This window comes from Tiliqua scincoides, chromosome 2, assembly GCF_035046505.1.
Source record: "Tiliqua scincoides isolate rTilSci1 chromosome 2, rTilSci1.hap2, whole genome shotgun sequence".
Classification (NCBI taxonomy): domain Eukaryota; kingdom Metazoa; phylum Chordata; class Lepidosauria; order Squamata; family Scincidae; genus Tiliqua; species Tiliqua scincoides.
This window is the reverse complement of record NC_089822.1, coordinates 126,345,907-126,366,656: the sequence shown is the minus strand read 5'-3', so window position 1 is coordinate 126,366,656 and position 20,750 is coordinate 126,345,907. Positions and strand designations below refer to the sequence as shown.

At 44.7% G+C, this 20,750-nt stretch overlaps 1 protein-coding gene across 1 annotated transcript; it reads right to left on the bottom strand.

The window, feature by feature from the left end:
• Positions 1 to 328: 328 nt before the first annotated feature.
• On the bottom strand, positions 329 to 20,060 carry LOC136638775 (zinc finger protein 436-like). The gene is made up of 5 exons (XM_066612803.1): positions 20,018 to 20,060; positions 16,723 to 17,405; positions 10,946 to 11,054; positions 3,055 to 3,165; positions 329 to 1,835 (listed from the first exon to the last, which is right to left on the bottom strand). Exons 1-5 carry the CDS (start codon positions 20,019 to 20,021, stop codon positions 1,009 to 1,011), a joined length of 1,734 nt encoding a protein of 577 aa, XP_066468900.1. The 5' UTR covers positions 20,022 to 20,060; the 3' UTR covers positions 329 to 1,008.
• Positions 20,061 to 20,750: the final 690 nt, after the last annotated feature.

The window sequence follows — 20,750 nt, the reverse complement described above, 5'->3', positions numbered from 1 at the left end:
CTGGTACCAGTGCCATAGCTAACGGGGGTGGGGTACATTGCCCTGGGTATAACACCTTGAGAGATGCCAACCCACAGCCCTGACAGCGGAAATTGAGCAGGCAGGGGCCTTTAGCAGGCCTTCTGAGGCCCAGGGAGGCTTTATGTGACTTCTCCGAGCCTCAGAAAGCCTGCTGGAGGTCTTAGAAAGGCAACTGCCCCTGCCAAAAGTATATGAAACAAGAAATGGTTAATCAAAGAAAGATACTAGGAATTAGAGATAAGGAGATACAGAAGACTTTAATTCACAGGACTGGTTTGACCCCCCCCCCCCAACAACTGACAGCACCAAATTTGTCCAAGTTCCTTCTCTTAACTGAGGGAACCTTTCTGCTTAGAGGTACAAATGTATGCAGCTGCCTTCTGCTGAATCAGATGCTTGCTCATTCAGGCTAACTGGCAGTGGCCATCCAGAATTTTAGGCAGGGGTTTTTCCCAGTCCTGCCTAGAGAGGCCAAGAATTGAACCTGGGCCCCTCTGCATGCTGAGCTCTACGACTGAGCTATGGCTCCTCCCTGTAACTTCCCATTCAAAATTGTTTTGTCCACCTAAGTCTCCAAGCCTTATTTTAACTGAAGATCTTTTCCCCCTCCCCTTGTAGATTTCTATTATGGCTTCTATCTAAAGAATAACCCCATATTATGTACAGTAGCAGCACCCAGGGCCTGTGGGTTCTCAGAAGAGGGAGGTGCGCATTGTGCTGTGGTTTGATCCTGCCCCACAGGCAAACTGCTATCTGAGCTCCACAGAGGCTCTCTCCCATCAAGTGCTTGAAGTCCATGCTCTGAGCCCTTATCTCTCCATCATTGTTTAGTGGTTTTGCTTGTAGGTCCTTTCAGGGGCTTTGATGTGGGTGAACAAAACCTAGGTTACAGTCAGTGTTTCATTCACCCCAGCTCAACCTGCTATTGGGCTCCAGGTTGCACACCTGGGCCTATGGTTAGCACTAACATCCCCACAGTGGCAAAGTTCAGCGCACAAATATTGGCTTGTGGACTCGCTTGTGACGGATAAGTGTGGTGCTCTTAGTGAAACACTCTCCACATTCCACGCAGATGAAGGGCTCAGATGGGGTCACCCCGTGGTGAGCAACACGGTGACGTTCCACCTCAGAAGGTGCCCGGAAACGCTGCCCACATTCTGGGCAAGGGTGGCCAATGGGAGAGTCTGTGTCATGACGCAGGCGCTGGTGTTTGACCAGGCCAGCAGTGTGTGCAAAGCCCCGCCCACACTCGGGGCATCGGAAGGGCCGGGCCCCTGTGTGTGTTCGCCGATGCTTAGCCAGGTTCTTGCTCTGGGTGAAGCTGCGGCCACAGTCCCCACATGTGTAAGGGCGTTCACCTGTATGGATGCGCTGGTGTTGGATCAAGTTGGAGCTCCAGCTGAAGCTCTTGCCACAGTCGCGGCAGACATAGGGTTTCTCGCCAGTGTGTGTGCGCCGGTGCTGCACCAGGTGTGAGTTCTGCGAGAAGCTCTTTCCACAGTCAGTGCAAGTGCTGGGGCGCTCGCCCGTGTGTGTACGCTGATGCCGCAGAAGCTTGGACCAGTGGCTGAAGCTTTTGCCGCACTCATTGCAGATGAAGGGGCGCTGCTTGCCAGAGCGCGAGACTACTGTTGTTGCTACTCCCACTTCGGTCTCGCCATAACTACCTGGGGGAAGCGGGCTCCCCTGCTGTTCTGTGGCCAAGTCCATCTGCTGTGAGCCTGCCTTCCAGTTGGGCTGTCCGTGCTGTGTGGCAGGCTGGATAGTCTCAGGCTCCAGATCTTCTTCACCCTCACTCACTGCACCTTGGTCAGCTTTGGGAGGAAAAGAGCCACATGGTTTAGGTACATAAGCAATGCACTAAAACCTATAGACTGACCTCCAGAGGCCAGAAGAATATCCCTGTAAAGCTTCCATAAAAGGAACCCACCAACCTTTTATGAACAGGGCTGCATGCACACAAGTGTTTTGTCTTTTATTTAAAAAAATTAATAATGCTGTACCTAATCCAGGTTTTATGCTGAGAACTAATTGTGCAACCTACATGTTATGCTGATTTGCACATATTCCACAATGTTTACTTTTCCCCCCTATAGCTTAGCCAAGCAAAACAAGTTGGGTTTAAACTAGCCTGTTTGGCTGGCATTTGGTTTGTTGGTAATGCAGAAACTGAATGAAATCAAAATGGAAGCTGGTGTGCCTGTTCAGGACACTACTCTGCATTTCAAGTTCCGTTATCAGCTTGATCTCCATACCCATTTTCAGAGAAAGGACACATGCACACACCCATGAAGACCCATGAGTATGTATGCACTTACAACATTCTCCTTTTAAAGTCTGAACAGCTACTCAGTCCCTCTACGTGTTTCCAAGTGGATGCAAAATAGATTGTAATGCAGTATCTTAAGTAAGGCCTCTTCAAACACTGTACTCTACTAGTTTATTTGAATTCTTGTATGGGGGGCACAGCCACTAAAAATCAAGGAACTTCTTTAACTGCTGAGATTTCAACAGGCATAGCCCATAGACTTTCAAGCTCATCTTCGCAGTTGTAAGGATTAGAGACTTTGTCCCCATCAATAAACCTCCAAACTGAAAGGTAAGATTCTCAAGCTAAGACCTTCATGCAACACCACGTACAATGCTTTTTCGAAGCTCCAGCAATATACACACAGCCTTGCTAATAAGTATGGAACAAAGAACACGGGAAGCACATGTGCTCAGCTTCATATCTACATTTTCAGCTGCAGTTTCAAGTGAGATGAACATTTCTCACCTTTCTAGAAATAAACTCCCACCCACCTGCAATAGCAACTCATCAAATGGTAACCTCTCTTATATAGGTTATTCTGTAAATGAGGATGAAGGTGGCATGTGTGTAGGATTCCACTGAATGACAGGATAGTGGGTAAGGTGGCTTTCTAGATGTGCTATTCCATGTAGAGTATTCACTTCTAAGTGCAGGGTCATGTAATCTGCTAAGCAACAAGAGGACTGCAAACAAAGCTGTGCAACCAGTGTCAAGCCTCTCACCCACGTAGACTCTCCTGACGATCCCACCATCATCCGAGTCCTGGATCTCCATGATACCCAGGTCTTCACACTCCATCTCCAACGGAGATTTTACAAGCCAGAATCTTGCTGCTGGGTGGAGGAGAGAGCTAAAGTTAGGGAAGTTGTAAAGTATTTCTGAATTGGGCACAAGGTGTGCAACTAAGCAAAGCTGGATATGAGAAAGGGGGGACACACGTGTGACAGAAAAGTGAATATCGATGACCAGGTAACACCTGAACAAGGAAAGTTTCTGCTTGTAGCCATGTTGTTAGGCCCACGTACAAGGCCCCAGCTGTAACCAACTTCTAATTAGTGCATACCAGGCCTGAGAGACCTGTGGAGGAGGCCACTTCACAGGGCCCTCAGATACCATACCAAACTACCAAGTGGGCTCCAAGGCCAACTTGATTGACAACAGGGTACAGCTGTGAACTTCTCAGGTTGGGAGCGGGGATTCCACCATGAGTAAGAAGGCTTGTGGCATGTCCACCCCTAGTATGTTCGGCTGGAACCAAGTTCTGATTGGTGGATGGGTCAGGAGACCTATAAAGGTGAAGGAAAAGAGCTTTTCTTTGTTCTAGCTTTGCCTCTGGCTAAGGGGACCTGAGTTTTGACCATTCTGGCAAGAGGGACCCAACTTGACTGCAGCAAGATGGGTTAGACTGGACTTTGGAAATCTAAGACTTTGGTGAGTGATAGAATTAGGAGTTATCTCTTTATTGATTTATTAGTGCTGAGTGTTGTATTGTATTGGTATGCTCTATCCTAAATTCTAAAACCCTTGACTGATGCAGTGCTGTCTGTATAACTATTCTTTAAACCTGTTACAACTGACCAGATTATTGGAACTGGTGAAGCAAAGGGGACTGGTTGTGGGAGTTAATCCGGTGTGACTGGGTGGAACCTGGAGACCCAGTACTAGGAGCCTGTTTCAAGGTTTAAGCCGAGTCCAAGGGGGCTCAGGCTGGAGCATGGTTCAGGGGAGGGTTCCCCAAATTTGGCCTGGTTACCAGGACTGGAAGCTCTACGGTTAAAGAGCAATTGGTAACTGGAATTGGAAAGACCTGAGGGGTGTCAGGTGGTTATATGGGTTTATGGCCTTTTGATTACCCTAAGGGCAATAAACAGATTACACGGCCCATAAGCGACGGTCTTCTTGATTGTCACAGGAAAGGATGGGCTGGGCAGGACATGACACAGTGACATCCTGTGGTTGCACAGCTTTTCTCCTGTTGGGATTCACCTGGGCAAAGAGAAGACTACCTTGCCTTGTTATTCCAAGATCTCCCATTGTCATGGTTCTACACAGAAAAGAGCCAGGACTGATTGGTTTGGATAACACAAAAGGATCTAAAAGGAGTACCCTGTAACCTCAGATGCATGGAGTCTTTTTGGTGGTGACCATAATGCACTCTGCATACATTTAGCAACACTTTTTAATAGTTAGTTATCTAATCTGGGAGTGAATCTTTACATCATATTTGCATCAAATCAGGTCTTATGTTGTTAACCACCCTGGACAGGGCAGGACAGAAGTGTTTTGGATAAACAAAGAAAACATCTGGCCCCCTCTCCATCCATAAATGGAATTTTAAATGGCTCTCTGCTCAAGCACCCAATGAACTAATTCAACCAAATGCTTCTTGTAGGCAGCCCTGGGCATGGTGTTAGTCAATGGTTTGCAAACATTTTTGCATGGGGACTTACTTTTTAAAGGGACATTCTATCAGGACCCACCTAGCTTTACGAGGCTTTTTTTTTTAAAAGGAGATCTAGAAAGAAATTATTCATAAATAATATTTTCTTTCTTTACAAAGAACTTTATCAATTTCTCATAATAAGGGACCCCTAATGTACTTTAATGATGCCTCTCCTTCCTTTCCCATTTCTCCCTAGAAAAAAAGACAAAAAATTGTCTTCTGGTTTTTCTTTTAAATTATTGGGGGAATCAACTAAGATACATTTAATTTACACATGCTTGCAAACTGCAGGAACTCTTTCTTTGCAGAGCAATTAGCAGCTATCTGATTTTTTAGTAGACTCAGAGCTTGAGGCAATTAGTTATCTGTTCCATCACCCGTTTTCATTAGAGGCTCTGCTTAGCCACCAAAAATCTGTCCCAACCCACCAGTGGGTCATGGTCCACAGTCTGGGAACTGCTGGTTTAACGGGCACATGATGCCAAAGCTAAGCTCTCTTAGGTTTACCTCTTAGGTTCAATTACCCCTGCTAATTGGGTAAGAGGCACTTTTTCAAGTGGATGCTCCTCTTTTCAGTAGGGGGAGAGTAACTGCCCACCTCATCCCAGCAGTGTCTCTTCTAGTGGCTGTCTGCTGGTGTTCTTTTTGCATCTTTTTAAATTGTGAGCCCTTTTGGGACAAGGAGCCATTAGTCATTTGATTGTTCTCTGTAAACCGCTTTGTGAACTTTTAGTTGAAAAGCCATATATAAATATTATTATTAATAATAATAATAATAATAATAATAATAATAGGTCTAGCCAGCTCGTAGATAGGTGACCACCTGGAGACTCCATGCATGTCACCTTGAGCTCCATGATGGAAGGAACACGGGAAATAAGTTAAAACACATACACAAAGCATGTGCAATGGCAGAATCTAGACCTCAGGGAATTCTACTACATATTTATGCTGATTGATTGCCTAGGGGGAAAAAAAGTTTTTATTTTGTCAACAGAGACCTTTCAGAGACAAGCTCACCAAAACCACAGAGCTCACATGCAGGGCCTGAGAGGGTGATGGCAAAGGTGGAGACAATAGGCAACCTCCGTCCCCCAAAGACAGCCTTTGCAACAGGTGCCTGTGGGCTGTACCTTTTTGAACATTTCCTCTGTTAAAAAGAAAACAAAATGCATTTTACACTGCAAATTACCAGCAGCTCCTGGTGAAAGAGCATCAATCTGCAACATCTCTGAGGTCCTGTCTCCCATGTAATCATACCTCTGAAATGGTATGTGTCTCTTAAGGCAGAATATTGTTTCAAACTAACTAATTTGCCCTTACAACTAGGCAAGTAACTAGGTAAAAGTTACTTTTTCCCTGTAACTTTTGTTCCTCAATGTGCAACTATTGCAACTATGTGCAATGTGCTCTTCTGGGGAATAAATGTATTATTTGACCCAAATGTAAAGAAAAAAAATAGACTCAGTCAGCATCCCTGTTGATAATTAATATTGTCTGGCTATAAACCCATAATCATTCATTTTAATGCTCTGAGTCTCTGCAGAGCTGCCTGATAATACCCAAGTCCAGACTTCATTAAAGAGCATCTCAGGCACTTGCCACACATTTTAATAAAGCAATCACTTCACTTTTAAGCACTGCATAGAATACTGTCTTGTCTAGATACCTGAGGAAGAGCAAAGAATTGCCTCCAGGTAGCTAGGCAGGGAAACTTCATTAAAATAGATTCAAGCTGATCCTTCTCCATTCTCCTCCTTCCCCCCAAACCAGCAGCTATCAACATACAGAATGACTAATATAAATCCATGTAGGCCATGGACATTTGTGGACTTTTGTGAAATTATTTGTTCTCAAGTGAGAAGTTTGTAGGGGCTCAAGCCTGCCTAGAAATCATATGTTTCACCCTAGAATTTTCTACCAAATTTCAGATACATGAGGGCTATTCAAGATAGAAATGAAGGTACTTTGCATATGCTCAGAGGCACTCACTATTTTAAGTGTTCCAAGACATGAGCCTTGGGACTATGAACTGGCTACAGGGCTGAGCCCTGATCAAAGTAAGCACTGATGCCTTGGTGTCTTTATCTAAATATGTGTATCACTGTGCTACGGGTAGAGGTTTTTTTTTTTTTTTAAAGCACATAAAAACACAAAACACTGCCATTTCGTGTTTAAAACATCCAAACAAAAAACACAAAACACTGCATTTTGGTGTTTGAGGTATTTTCCAGAAGTTAAAATAGATTAGTTTTCCACTTAGAAATAATACTGTGGTTGCCTCTGCTGGTACTATATCACCTACCTAATACACTTTTAAAGTGTTTAAAATTAATGAAAATGAAAACTTGGAAGAAAAACACATAACAAGGCTTTCTGCCTTTTCAAATCATGAAATCTGTGAGAAAATAAAACCATTTTCAAAACACCCCTAGCTATAGGCCACAGCTTACACAACAAAACAAGACTGAGGGCAGGGTCTTTACGCCTAACAACGGCAGGATGAGAAGAAATCCAGAAAGGTAATCTGTTCCCACCACTGTCTTCCTATATGCTATGAAAAAAAGTTTACATGCTTGCTGAGTTTATTTTTGTCATGCAACAGTAAAAAGGCACACAAAAAAGCAGGAGAATGGCAGGAAAAACAAACAAACCAGCAGTGCTTACATCTTGATCCAATGCACACTTATTCACAAGTGGAGCTGCAATGTTTACAACTCAATCCTATACATGTTTACTCGAAGACAAGTCTCCTTTTGTTCACCGGAATGTACTCTCAGACAAATGTGTCTAGCCATAGGGCCAAATCCTATCCGACCTTCCAGCATGAATGTAGCCACGGTGCCGCCCCTTGGAGGCCCCCATGACTGCCCCTCCACTGCAGAATGCAGCTTATGCCCCTGTGGCACAGCTGCATTAGCCCTGGAGAGTTGGATAGGAGTGGGCCCATAGTTGATTTAATTCAATTAGTTAATTACAAATATTTTGACCATCTAAAGAGGTGTCTCTGATTAACTGAACATGTGTTTAAACCCATTTCTGTCCAGCGCACAGGTGTACACATTTGGCCCCTATTGTGTACATGCAACATTGGGCAAAAATGGCTTAAGATCATCATTTTAAAAATAAAAACTGCAGATGGCATGCATCTTAGAAGGGGCATTGCCTCCGACGTGCAAAAAATTGGATGCCGCTGCCAAACCAGCACTTGCTGGGACACATACATGAATAATCTCTCGACAAACTGGGGTGTTTTTTCTCCAAAACAATTATTTTATTCACATGCCAAGTATAACAAGGTGCATATAGTCAACTAAGGACGCAATCCGAACCAACTTTCCAGCACTGGCATAGCTGTGCCAGTGGGGCAAGTGCTGCATCCTGCCTTTAGGGGGCAGTCACAAAGGCCACCTCAAGGTAAGGCAATGTTTATTCCCTTACCTTGGAGTTGCATTGCCCTTATGTCAGTGCTGGAAAGTTGGTTAGGATTGAGGCCTAAGATGTCTTTAAATCACACCATGTGAGCAAGAGCTGTTGTGTTTTGACAGTGTCTCCTGCCAGGAAATTCTATGATGTCACAGCCACCTAATCAAACTACAGGTGTGCGCCACTTAACAACAGACATAAGTTCACCTATCCCTGTTGTTATGTGATTAGATTATTAAGTGAACATTCAGTCCACTCTATTGCCTTTGTTGTGTAAACAGACACTCTCAACAGACACTAGTTGGCTACACAGGCTATTGGAGACAGATTGCCTCTTCTTTGCATTAAGAGCCTTCTTTGCATTAAGAGCCTTGTGTAAGCAGACACTCTGCTGCAGGCTATGGGAAACACAATTGCCTCATTAAGAGCATCTTTACTGTGCCTTGACTACCATTATAAATGTGGTCCATTATAAATGCGGTTAAAAATTATAAATGTATAATATAACACATTATAAATGTGTTAACCAGCGCACACCTGCATTGGCACACACATCCTTTCACTGTAAGGTGGTCACCTCTTCAACGGTCAAACTGACACAAACTCAGTCCCACCCAGTGATGGCAGAGAAAAACGGGTACAACATCTAGAGCAGGGGTGCTCACACTTTTTTGGCTCGAGAGCTACTTTGAAACCCAGCAAGGCCTGGAGTTCTACCAGAGTTTTTTTTCAATGTTCGCGCCATCCTAACATATAATATTTATGTGTACAATGTATGTTGGTGTACCTTGAGCCCCACTGAGTATAACAGGACTTACTCCTGAGTAGACATGCCTAGGATTAGGCTGTGAGGCTGCAATCCTAGCCACACTTACCTGGGAGTAAGCCCCATTGAGTACAATGGGGGCAGTGTTTCCTCCCAGAGGCATCTGAAGGGGGGGGGGTTGGCACTCCGCGATCTACTCATTTTGCCTCACGATCTACCAGATCGCGATCCACCTATTGAGCACCCCTGATCTAGAGGCTTGTTGCAACCAAGTATAAAAATGGGAATTTAGTAATGACTGAAAACAGGTCACCATGCCTAATTATCATTCCCGCCTCTTCTTTGACACAGCAATTCCAGTTCTCAGAGCCAGGATAGCAAAAAGTATCATGCATTCTATTTCTTCAAAAATAGAAATATTAAATACTTTTTAAGTATACTTGCAATGCTGGTCTTTTCTGCCTGTCAAAATCTTTCTTCCATCAGACACATCATTTGGGAGCATCAGCAAAACTTATTCAGGCACTGTATCTGGCACCCTAAACACAAGGGGCAACTTCTTTTCACAAGAAGCTCTCTGTATATTGCTGGCAAATGCCCAATCCTCTCCAACTTTCCAGTGCAGGTGCAGCTGCTATGCAGGCCGGAGGAAAGGGAATCAACATTCCCTTACCTGGAGGAGACCTCCATGGCTGGACCCCTACCACAGGATGCAGTGCATGCACCATTGGCATGGGCGCGCTGGCGCTGGAATGTTGGATAGGATTTGGCCCAAAGTTCCCAAAGCCCTTTTCTGCTTCTGCATTTCCAAATGAGTGGCAATGCACCCACTTCCACGACCTGGAATAGAAACTGGCACACTTGCCTGAAAAATGTAGCCAGCTATACATAACACATGCTAGGGGGCGACTGTGTAAATCTGTTGCAGCAAATGCAAAAAACGAGTCTTGTGCAAACCACCTTAAAGACAAACAGATTTCTATTGCTATGCTTATGGCACAACAAATTGGTGCCACAAGACTCCTTTCCACTTATGCTATAAATAGCATTTTTAAAGTTGCCAAAAAGAAACTGTAGCTGCTCCTTCCTTGAGTCTGTGCAGCCCATAGCCAAAGCAAAAGGAATAACCCTCATCATTGTGCTCAGGCTAGAACTAGATGCCCAGCACGCTGACTGGCTGGCTGCACCCTGGAGCAGCAACTTTTAAATGACAGTTTTCCCTACAGCTTGAGGTGGCCATCTTGGGATCAAGCAATGTCATTTGGGGCAGCAACAGCAGCAAGCAGGTGTGTGTCCATCACAATTCTTAACCATTCTACTTCCCAGAAGAGGAAACAATTGCAAGCCAGTATATTTTTGGACAAAGGTGAGAGCAGTAGAAAAATCTAATTAATAAGAGCCCAAGCCTATGCAGGTCTGCTCAGAAGTAAGTCTGATTGTGTTCAATGGTGCTTACTCCCAAGAAAGTGTGGCTAGGACTGCAGCCTCAGAGCACAAGCCTATGCATGCCTACTCAGAAGTAAGTCCCATTATAGTTCATGGGGCTTACTCCCAGGAAAGTGGATAGGACTGCAGCCTCAGAGCACAAGCCTATGCATGTCTACTCAGAAGTAAGTCCCATTATAGTTCACGGGGCTTATTCCCTGGTAAGTGTGGTTAGGATAGCAGCCTGAGAGCCCAAACCTATGCATGTCTACTCAGTAGTAAGTCCCATTACAGTCCATGGGGCTTACTCCCAAGAAACTATGGACAGGATCGCAGCCTCAGAAGCTTGTTGCAAAGCCAAGCGATGGGGCAAAGCAGCCTTGCCCCCTTGCAAAGGGTGAGGGGGAGGAAGAGGAGGAGGAGATTATTCCGGATTGTCTCCGTATGTTCCTCTCCCCGCTGCAATCCGGCTTGTGATGCACCAGATTGCTTCCTACAGGCAACGCTTTCCTGCCCTTACCCACCCCCGCAGGCGCCTCGATTAAAAACTCACTTGCTCTGCGTTGCAGGCAGAAAGCCCGCAGCTCACCGCTTGGATTCTCTGCAAGCGGAGAGAAGGAAGGAAGGCTGAGTAGCCCCGCAGCAGCCACTGCACTCCAGCTCTACTCACAGCTCAGGGGGCTGCTGGGAACAGGAAGGTCCCAGTTTAATTTAATCCCCGATTCCTCCTCCTCCTCCACCTCCTCTTCTGCTATGTTTCCTGGTGATCACTAGGAGCGGGGAGGAGCTGGTAGCTCTATGGTTAGGGCTGCTAGTAAGCATCCCCTAAACACAGCCCCTGTTCGTGTGGGTGCATGATCTGCTGCAAGTTAACAAAACAGCTCTCTCTTGTAACCATGCGCAAAGAATATTCCTCACCCCCCACATAGCCATAGGAGATGATGGCTCTGGGATGGCTCACAGGCTCTGGGATGGTCACCATCTCTACTGAGATATGCAAGTCCCTCCTTGCAGGGGGACCAGATGTCATAACCACAAAAGAGGACAAGGCACCCCCAAATCTACGACATCCAAGAAAAGCGTAGGGCATGACCAAAGAAAAGCTAAAAACACCTATATATGGATTTCATGCAGTTAATTTAAACACTATGTTACTTCATTTAAACACTGTTACTTATTATTAAATTTAAAACTATTGCATATAGTTTATTAGTTACAAGAAGGTTATGCACTGCCTGCACAAGGTGACCAGATACAATGTTGGACAGAGTGCCTCTACCTTTAACCATTGTATAGAAGAGGGAATTTGGGCAGGTGCTGCTTTTTAAACCCTTCCATGTTGAGGTGCACCTGCCCAAATTCCCTCCACTATATAATGGTTAAAGGTAGAGGCACTCTGTGCCTGTAGGCCACCGCTCACAGGGAAAAGAACATTTAAGTTCTTTTCCAAACACTACTAGGCTAAAAAAAGAGGACATGTCCTGGAAAAAGAGGGTGTCTGGTCACCTTGCCTCTGTGGAATATACTGATGATGAGAAATGATCAATAAATTCCACGTTACTAATGCTACATTGATGCCTTCAGGATGACCCCCCAATAATTTTGGTGGAGTTATTTTGTTCATGCTTGGGGTAGTGTTTTATGAGTACAATGCACAAATAAAAAATGAGGAGATGGTCTCACCTGAAGTCTATCACTCTTGGAAGCAACAAGCTCCACTGAACTCAGTTTGGGCTGATTGTTTCTGAACACTTGCATTTCACTGAGACCATACGGCCATTTTTATGTATTTCTATATATTTTTATGTATTTCATAAAGCCATTTTATCTATTTCTGAATACGTACATTTCACTGAGATCATGAAGCCTTTTTTATGTAAGGGTGCTAACTTTTTTTACAGGCACTGCTCCTGTGCCTGTCATATAAAAAAATCAACCCCAACCCCCCCTCCAAGCTTTACCTGGCATAAAGAGAAAGAGTGAACTTTTTCTTTTTGCTTCTCTGGCTGCTGTTTTTTTTATACGTGCTGTCAGGGGAGTCACTGGGTTCTTCATTCAGTATCTTCAAAATAGTGCACATCTTTTGATTTTTTAAAATACTTGTTTTACTTGATTTAGAGCCCAATCATATGCATGTCTACTTGGAAGTAAGTCCTATTATAGTCAATGGAGCTTTCTGCCAGGTAAGTGTGGACAAGATTGTAGCCTTAATTGAACTTATTAGCTAAAAGCAAGGGTAGAATCTAGGAGTACTGAATTAATGTACCAAGCTGTGGGATTAAAGCGCACAGAAATTTTCTTCACACAGAAGTGTTGACCTGTGGAACTCTCTTTCACCAGAGATTATAAAATCAAATAGCTGGACAAACAATAATTTTAATGGTGTGTCAGAATATCTGCAGCAGTTGGGCAGAAACTTTGAGGTATCCATCCTCTACATCTCTGGTCCCTAACTAGTTTTCTTAAAGGGTCAGTTTGAAGCCTGTTGGAACACTATCCTTTACATCTCAGCACCAAGCCCTTAAGGCTCAAATAGGATATTATATTACCATACTGCCATTTGCACCTCTTTTGCTTGTAGGCTGACAGCATATGATAAATCAATCTGTTAATAAGTGTATGAAATATGCACATCAATCTTTGCATAAATTGGCATGGCAATGATCATGAAACTAGCAAGGAAGACAGGGCCCATGAGAGTGAGTTGAAAGGGGTAATTTGTATCCGAGCCCAGTGTCAAAAAGGGAACCCAGGAGCCAAAGGGGGGGGCCTAGAAATTTCCTAGGATCTTAATATTTTCCAATCTCACCTAGACTCGCTTCCCACATGGGATGCTGGAGGCTGCCACAACCATAAGCACCGGGCCAAGGAATGCATACATAACACTGCTTAACACAGTGTCAAATCTGGGAAGAAACTGGCCTGCTGCAATAGCTCTTTGGCTTGTGAATCTGCTTACCATGAAGGAGTGTATAGGAGCTCAGAGATACAGCCACAGGGCTACAGCTGCTGCAGAACCATGTTTTGGTGCACATAGGACATTTTCTATTCTAGTGTGAGCCTAAATATGATGATGCTAATTTTCCACAATGATTTTCTATACTTGAAACATTTTAAAGAGACTGAAGCATGTATTTAGTTTTCCATATATAAAAATATATCTAGCCGATGAGGCTGCATGGACAGGTAGATCTGGACTGTGCATTGTGAAGTCCTGTAGACTTGGACTCCAAAGACTTTTCTGGTTGTTGCCACTCTCCCTCTGCCCTGTTGTGCCCCCTCCTGACCCGTTCTGTCAATCCCCATCACCAGCCTCCCCCACTCTGTTTTACCCCTCCACTCTCCCCCTTGGAGGGGGCCCAAAAGAAACTTTTCCCTCTCAGATACCCTGGGGGAAGATATTACCTTTATGCCCTGCTTGTGGTTGTCCTGAAAGCATCCCTATGGCTGCAGAAGGAAGAGGATGCTGGTCTAGGTTGACTTTTGGTCTCCTCTAATCTGAGAGGGCTGATTATGAGGAAGACATTTGGGGGAATTGTGCTTGGTGTTTAGATGATGAATGCACGTCATTGCAGACAGACACCAATTTGAAAGAGGCATTTCCTTCTGCATGAGGCAGAAAAGGGAATTCCTTGTCTGAGACAGTGCCAGCAATTGACATTTGCTATGTAATTTATTTATATATCACCATCACATGGTTCTTTAGACAGCATGAAAAGAAGGGACTTACAAACTAGGCATTGACTCAAGAGCAGGGAAGATGGGGCAGCAGTAAACTGGAGCGTATGCGATTGTTGCAGTTACACATCCTTACATGGGTTGCCCAATCCTATCCTGCACTGGAATAGGCAGGCCAACTGACCTGCACCATATCCAGCACAAGGTTGGAGATACCTGGAGTGTAACTTGGAGTAAGGGGATATTTATCCCCTTACCCTGAGTAATGCCCACCACAATGAGGCTACTTGGATCTGCACCAGTTAAATCGCTGGTGCAGATCCAAACAGTCTGGAATTAGGCTGGGCTGCTTGGGAGGGGGGTTAAGATCTGGACTAAGTGACGGAGGCCAGTCCTCCCACCATTCTGCCCTCTTCCTGCCCTGAAACACCTCCGTTCTGCCCTCCCGCCACCCTTCCCAACCCCCCCCCCACTGGCCTTACGTGTGCACTATGGGCTTACGTGTGCACTGCATGAAGTAAAAGGCGCATCACTGCAAATTCTGTAGTCAGCCAAACAGAGAGAACAAATGATTTTGTGCTGAGGCCTTCTCTCTTGTGTACAGATCAGCCATTTTCAACCACTGTGCTGCGGCACATTGGTGTGCCATGAACGGTCCACAGGTGTGCTGTGGGAAATTGGGAAAGGACCATTTATCTGTAGGACCATTGGAAGTTGTGAGCGCCTCCCCCCACTGGTAGCACAGTGTGCCAGTGTGTCAATTGTTAAAAAACTGATGGTGTGCCTCGAGCATTTTCAAGACTTGTCAGTGTGCCATGAGCTGAAAAAGGTTGAAAATCACTGGTCTAGATTGTCAACTTTTTTTCTAGCAGAGCTCTCCTACTTTCAGCAGCTTTCTGATAAGCAGAAATTTAGCAGGCTAATTTTCATTTCCATGCCAGGAATAGTTTTGGCTGCCACATGTTTGGCTTACCAGCTAGAGCCTGTATTAATATGGTGGGATGCTGTCTTCTTCTGACGCTCACATTTTTGATAGAAAGGCGCACTCTCTCCTTTTGATGGTGTAAATCAGGTGGTTCCTGTACCTCAGTGCCAAAGAGAAAATCAGGCCCTGGGTGAGGAAGACTGCTAACTGACCAGAAAGAAATTTGCCCTGCTGTTGTGACTTTCTGGTTAAGCTACAAAAATTAGTGGGTAACACTAACCATGACAAGAAAATTATTCCCTACCGCTCATGTCTGCATATCTCGTGGCTATTAAAGGCACCATTATAAGTGTGATAGTTTTACCACATTATGAAAGGAAAGTTTGATCCAAGTGTTACTAAAATAGCAGCACCTGGTTTTGTTTTTTGTTTTAATACCAGTCCTTATTATCTTGGATATGTGACAACATCACCTGTCCTAAACTGAAGCCAAGTTCCTTTAATAACAAACGTTCAGTTCAGAATATTTTTACGGAAGAGCTGCCCCTATTTGGGATGTTATTTTGGCAGTAAAGCTCAAGTGCCCTAAGAATAAAACAACAATCATGCAAATAATGAGATTGACTTCTCATTGATTGGTGATGAGTTATGTATGGCTACCACAAGGAAAAGAGTCAGAAACAAGCAATTAAAGGGCTGATTTCAAGAACATCAGTAACGAAAGAAGCAGAACGAATGAGGCTTTACAACGCAAGCTTGAGCACACTGAATTAACAGCACCAAAGCAGCCATTGCTGTATCAAGAGGGCACTGGGAAGCAGCCAGAAGAATCCTTGGAGGAAGGGGACTTTTGTTCCCTTTCCCCAGGGAAAGCCCCAGCTCTGCAATGGGGCTTCACAAGTCTGTGCAGGCTGTTTTGCTGGCACAGACTTGAGAGATTCCATGTCAGGCCTTCCGGCCCAACATGAAATTCAGGATACAGTGGAGCAGTGCTAAAAAGCTATGGTATGGGAAAGATGAGATGCAAGTTTGTTTGGATCCCAGCCCTCTTTGCAACTCCGGAAGGCTAACTTCTCCTGAGGAAGAACACAGATGTTTGAAACATACTGGAAATTCCAGGAAACGTTAAAATCAGTTTTGAATTGTTTTCTTGGACTGATTGGTGTTACACATTTGTCATTGCTCTGCTGTGTGGTGCAGCATCTCTCTCAGGTTGCAGAATGGAAGCATGATATGCAGTGTTAAACCATGTTTTTGTATAAAGTGTGTTCCAAACATAGAAGTCGCTCATACTTTTGATTCCATATGTACTGTAACTAGACTCCAGCTGTCATTTAAAATGTGAGTGAATTCGAATGCCTGTGAGGAAGATAAAGCAGGGTATAAATAAAATAAATTTTCAAAGTTCAGTTTCTAGACCAAATTTTTAAGAGATACTTTAAAACAAAAATACTCTATATTTTCAGTGTAAAATCTGATACACCGAAGACCCAAATGTCTGAAGAAATATATTTTTTTCTAACCTCCCCCTAAATCCAGTAGCATCTATGAAGGAGAATACTGAAAAAAATGTTAAATTTAAAAGAAACCACCTTACATTTTTGCAAGGAAATCTGAGTTTGATAACATGACTGACACTTTCACCCCAAGAACATGTTTCATTTCTGTATAGTACCTATTATCTTTTCTTTATGCTATTCAGTTTGAGTCTACACTCCCCCCTATATTACATGCAGCTTCTGGTGTCTTCTGAGCTGTGATTTGTGTGGGAAACCCTCCCCACATTCCACGCAGGTGTGGGGCTTCTCATCCTTGTGGGTGCGCCGGTGACGGATGAGATTAGAGCTGATGCTGAAGTGCTTCCCGCATTCTGTGCACTTGTAGGGTTTCTCTCCGGTGTGGGTCCTCTGATGCTGGATTAGAGCTGAACTCTCGCTGAAACGCTTGTTGCAGTCAGTCCATTGATAGGGCTTCTCTCCTGTATGGATCCTCTGGTGGGTCACTAGGTTGGAGTGCTGGCTGAAATCCTTGCCACAATCAGCACATGTGTGTGGCTTCTCCCCAGTGTAGGTGATCTGGTGCCGGGTGAGGTCCGAACTGTGGCTGAAGCCTTTGCCACACTCACTGCAGATGGTGGGCCGGGTGTGTGAGTAGGACCTCTGCAGCACCAGGATGTCCTCCAGTTTCCAAATGCCTTTATTGCATTGAGTGGGTATACCAAGCCACTTCCTCACTGCTGGGTTCTTTCTTTGTTTTCTCTCTGGCCTACTCTGACTCTCACAGGCTCTTTCCTGAACAACGCTGTGGAAAATGCCATCCTGATAATTTTTCTCTGGCCCCTGAGGCCTTGTTTCTATGGGGTCAGTCTGGGCAGGCTGGTCCTCCATTCTGCTCTCTATTCCGCCGTCTCCTGGAATAAAATTTAAGTATCAACAATGGTGGAACCAGAAAAGAAAGGAGGAGGGGAGGAAAAATAGTAGCAAGGTGGACTCTGAGTGAATTACTTTTATATCATGTAAAAACATCTTGAGACTATATTTCTGCTTATCAAGGAGTATGTTCCTCTGAGCACCATGGAACTTATTTCTGAACAAACATACTTAAGATTGCACTGAATATTCTAGTAGATAAAGGAAGGATACACATTTTAAAATAAATATTCCCAGACATAGTTTAGGATCGCAGCCTTGGATAACATTCTAAATATGGGATTCTACTTGTTTTTCTATTTAGTTATAATCTTCACATGACCCTAAAAAATACAAAATCCTCCCCCTCCCCGAATGAGTATTTTTGATTGAAAAGATTTCTAGGCTGCCTTTCAGTCAAAGCTTCCTAAGTGGGCATTAATCAATCAATCAATTTTTAAAAGCAGCCCTAACAATAGTGAAGTGAACAGTGATACAAGTGATAGCAGCAGTTGTATAACTAGGGGTGGGCAGCTCTTCCCCAGGCACAGGGGGTGCAGAGAAGACTAAACTGGCACATGGCTTACCACCAGAAACCCCCCACTTCAATGGGTGCTCAAGTTGGGTACCAGGATCCACAGGAGCACTCTTGCCTGTAAATGGGTGCTAAACTTGCATGTCCTTGGGATGAATTGCCCTCTATAGTGCTGATCACCTATTCTTAAGGAGAATTGAACCAAGCCCACCAACTCAGCCTCTCCTGTCTTTCAAACATAATCCTGCCTCCTTGATTAGGTTTTTCAGGCGGGGGTTTATGCTCACCCAACCCCCATTTACTGTATATGCATGTTGCCTCCTAATGGGTCAGGGCAGGAACTGGGCAGACTGACAACTTTACCAGATTCACCTCTAGCTGACAGTTTGACATCTGGCAAAGTATTAAGAGTAGGCTGCACAACACAAAACAAAACATGCTTGAATATCAATCTTGATTTCAAAAAACTTCCCAAATTGCATTTTGCCCCTAATGGCACTGAAGGCTAACTTCTTCCCATTCCCCACTCCCCATATTGCAAGGATGTGCTCAAGGCACGGAGTCGGACTTGTGAATCGAATCCCAAGTCAATGACTCTGCAACTCAACTCATGAGTAATAAAATGCAGCCGTTGCAACTCATAAGAATTTTTGCATCTTTCGAGTTGAGTCATTTTGTGAAATGAGATGAGTTGCAAGCCAAGGGCTTCCCTGAGCAGGACTTCACAGATAAAAGGGATCTCTCTGTGTGTGGGAGTTCTCATTTAACACTTCCTGGATGTTCCCATCCCATCTGCACTCCAGTCAGTTATGCATAGAAGTTCTTTGCTTCCATTTATGTCAACAAAAGCTGTGCTGTTATTCCAGTTTAGAAAAATGATTGGTTCCATACCCAGCGACCCCCCCAGTTTCTCCAGTCTTGCGTAGCCAAAAAACAAACAACATAAACAAAAAAACCCCCAAACCCTTAAGTCTTCCTCTTCTCCTCAGTACCCCCCAGCCCCATCACCTTGAACCAAAAACCAAATCTCCCACTACCTACTGCTGCTGTCAGTCTGAAGGCTGGCTTCCAGATCCCCCATGAGCAATACAGAGCTGGTGGAAAAAAGTAAGCAACATGCAAGAACACACACACACACACATGACTTGAAATAGGGACGGGTCATTTCAAGTCTAGAGACTTTTTCAAGTCATTGGCCCAGAGTCATGAGTTGAATTGGGGTCAGTGGCATCCATGACATTGACTCAAGTGATCAAAAAATATTCTTTTGTGAGACTCGAGTCAACCCAAGTCGAGTACCCATCCCTGCCTGTTGAGTCTAGATGTACACTGAGGCAATGTACATCCCCACCCCTTTCACCTGTAAAATGGAAAAGCATAAGGTCCTGTTGTAGAGTGGCAGAAAACTAGATTCAGACTGGAAAGCACCTGGGCCAAGATGAAAATGCTGTGCAGGTGAAGAAGCCATACTATGCAAGGAAACCCAAACAGACCTTTTCTGAAAACACCTGTCTGCACACCCAGCATGGAGATCCCAGGAGTGGAAGGTTGATTCTGAGCATGTGTAAACACCACTGGTGAGGGGACATCTAGGGATGGCAGGTGGGGAAGGAAGGGCAAATTGCCACATTATTATTATTATTATTATTATTATTATTATTATTATTATTAATAACAGTATTTATATACCGCTTTTCAACTAAAGTTCACAAAGCAGTTTACAGAGAAAAATCAAATAACTAAATGGCTTCAGCTTCAGCTTACATCAGCTGAAGCTGAATATCAGCTTCCGGCAGGATTTATCTTTTCCTTTGCATTGTTTGAAGGCTTTTCATTACAATTTATTGCAAAGAATTAAAGCGACCAATCGGATCGTGTGACTGTCTGGAGTCCAGATACCCCACAAAATATCTCAGGCTGCAATCCTATCTACGCTTACCTGGAAGTAAGCCCCACTGACTACAATGGGATTTACTTCTGAGTAGACCTGCATAAGGACTGGGTTCGCAGGGATGGCAAGCAAGATCTAGATCCTGGGGCCTCTTTCACCCGCCTGGCTCCCTCTTCCTGCACACTCACCCATCTTGTAGCACACACCACTGCTCTGGCCGGCGCGGAAAGATTTCTTTGCTTGTATGCACAGGAGTGAGAACCCCTGCAGGCGCCAGAGAGTGGAGGGACCTGCCAGTTTCCACCGGCGTTCAGGTTCAGGGGATCTTCAGGAGGCGTTCGTTCTGGCGGCGTGCAGGGCTTTTCCCAGCCCGCTAGTCTTTGCTCTGGTGCCTTTGCTCATCGCTGCTCTGAGCAGCGGGTCTGAATAGAAGGCAAGCGCTGTGCTCGGTAGAAAGCAGCCAGTGCCGCCCTCCGCCATGCTGTCCTTTTGTTCACCTGAGCGTCCTCGCAGCCCAAGCCTATGCATGTCTACTCGGAAGTAAGTCTCATTCTAGTCAACGGAGCTTACTCCCAGGAAAGCGTGCATAGGAATGCAGCCTCAGCGTGTCTATCTGTGCATAAAGATGCCTTGCTTTTGCTCTCAACATTCTGTGCGCTCAAAGAGACCCCATTAGCGGATATCCCAAAGAGATCCCATTAATGGATCTTCCATGTTCAGAGGCAGTGTGCTGCCATACTAGTTGCGGAGGAGCAACAGTGGCAGCGGGTTGCCTTCAAGGAAGGGGTAACCCTGCTTCTCCCCCCCCCCCCCGTGTTCAAAGTCATCTCTGAGCGATCCTTTGGTTTCAATCTTGAAACACAGAATTGTATGCTGTGCGTGTGCACCAGTTTTCACCCCATGCCCCAGGTCAAAGGAAAT

Excerpts from the sequence above, each read along its gene's own strand:
- LOC136638775 (XM_066612803.1), bottom strand. Across the intron at positions 11,055-16,722 it reads GACACCAGAAGCTGCATGTA|AGCTGGAGTGCAGTGGCTGC; the intron begins ATATAGGGGGGA and ends AGCTGTGAGTAG. Across the intron at positions 3,166-10,945 it reads CTGCCTGCAACGCAGAGCAA|CAGCAAGATTCTGGCTTGTA; the intron begins GTGAGTTTTTAA and ends TCCTCCACCCAG.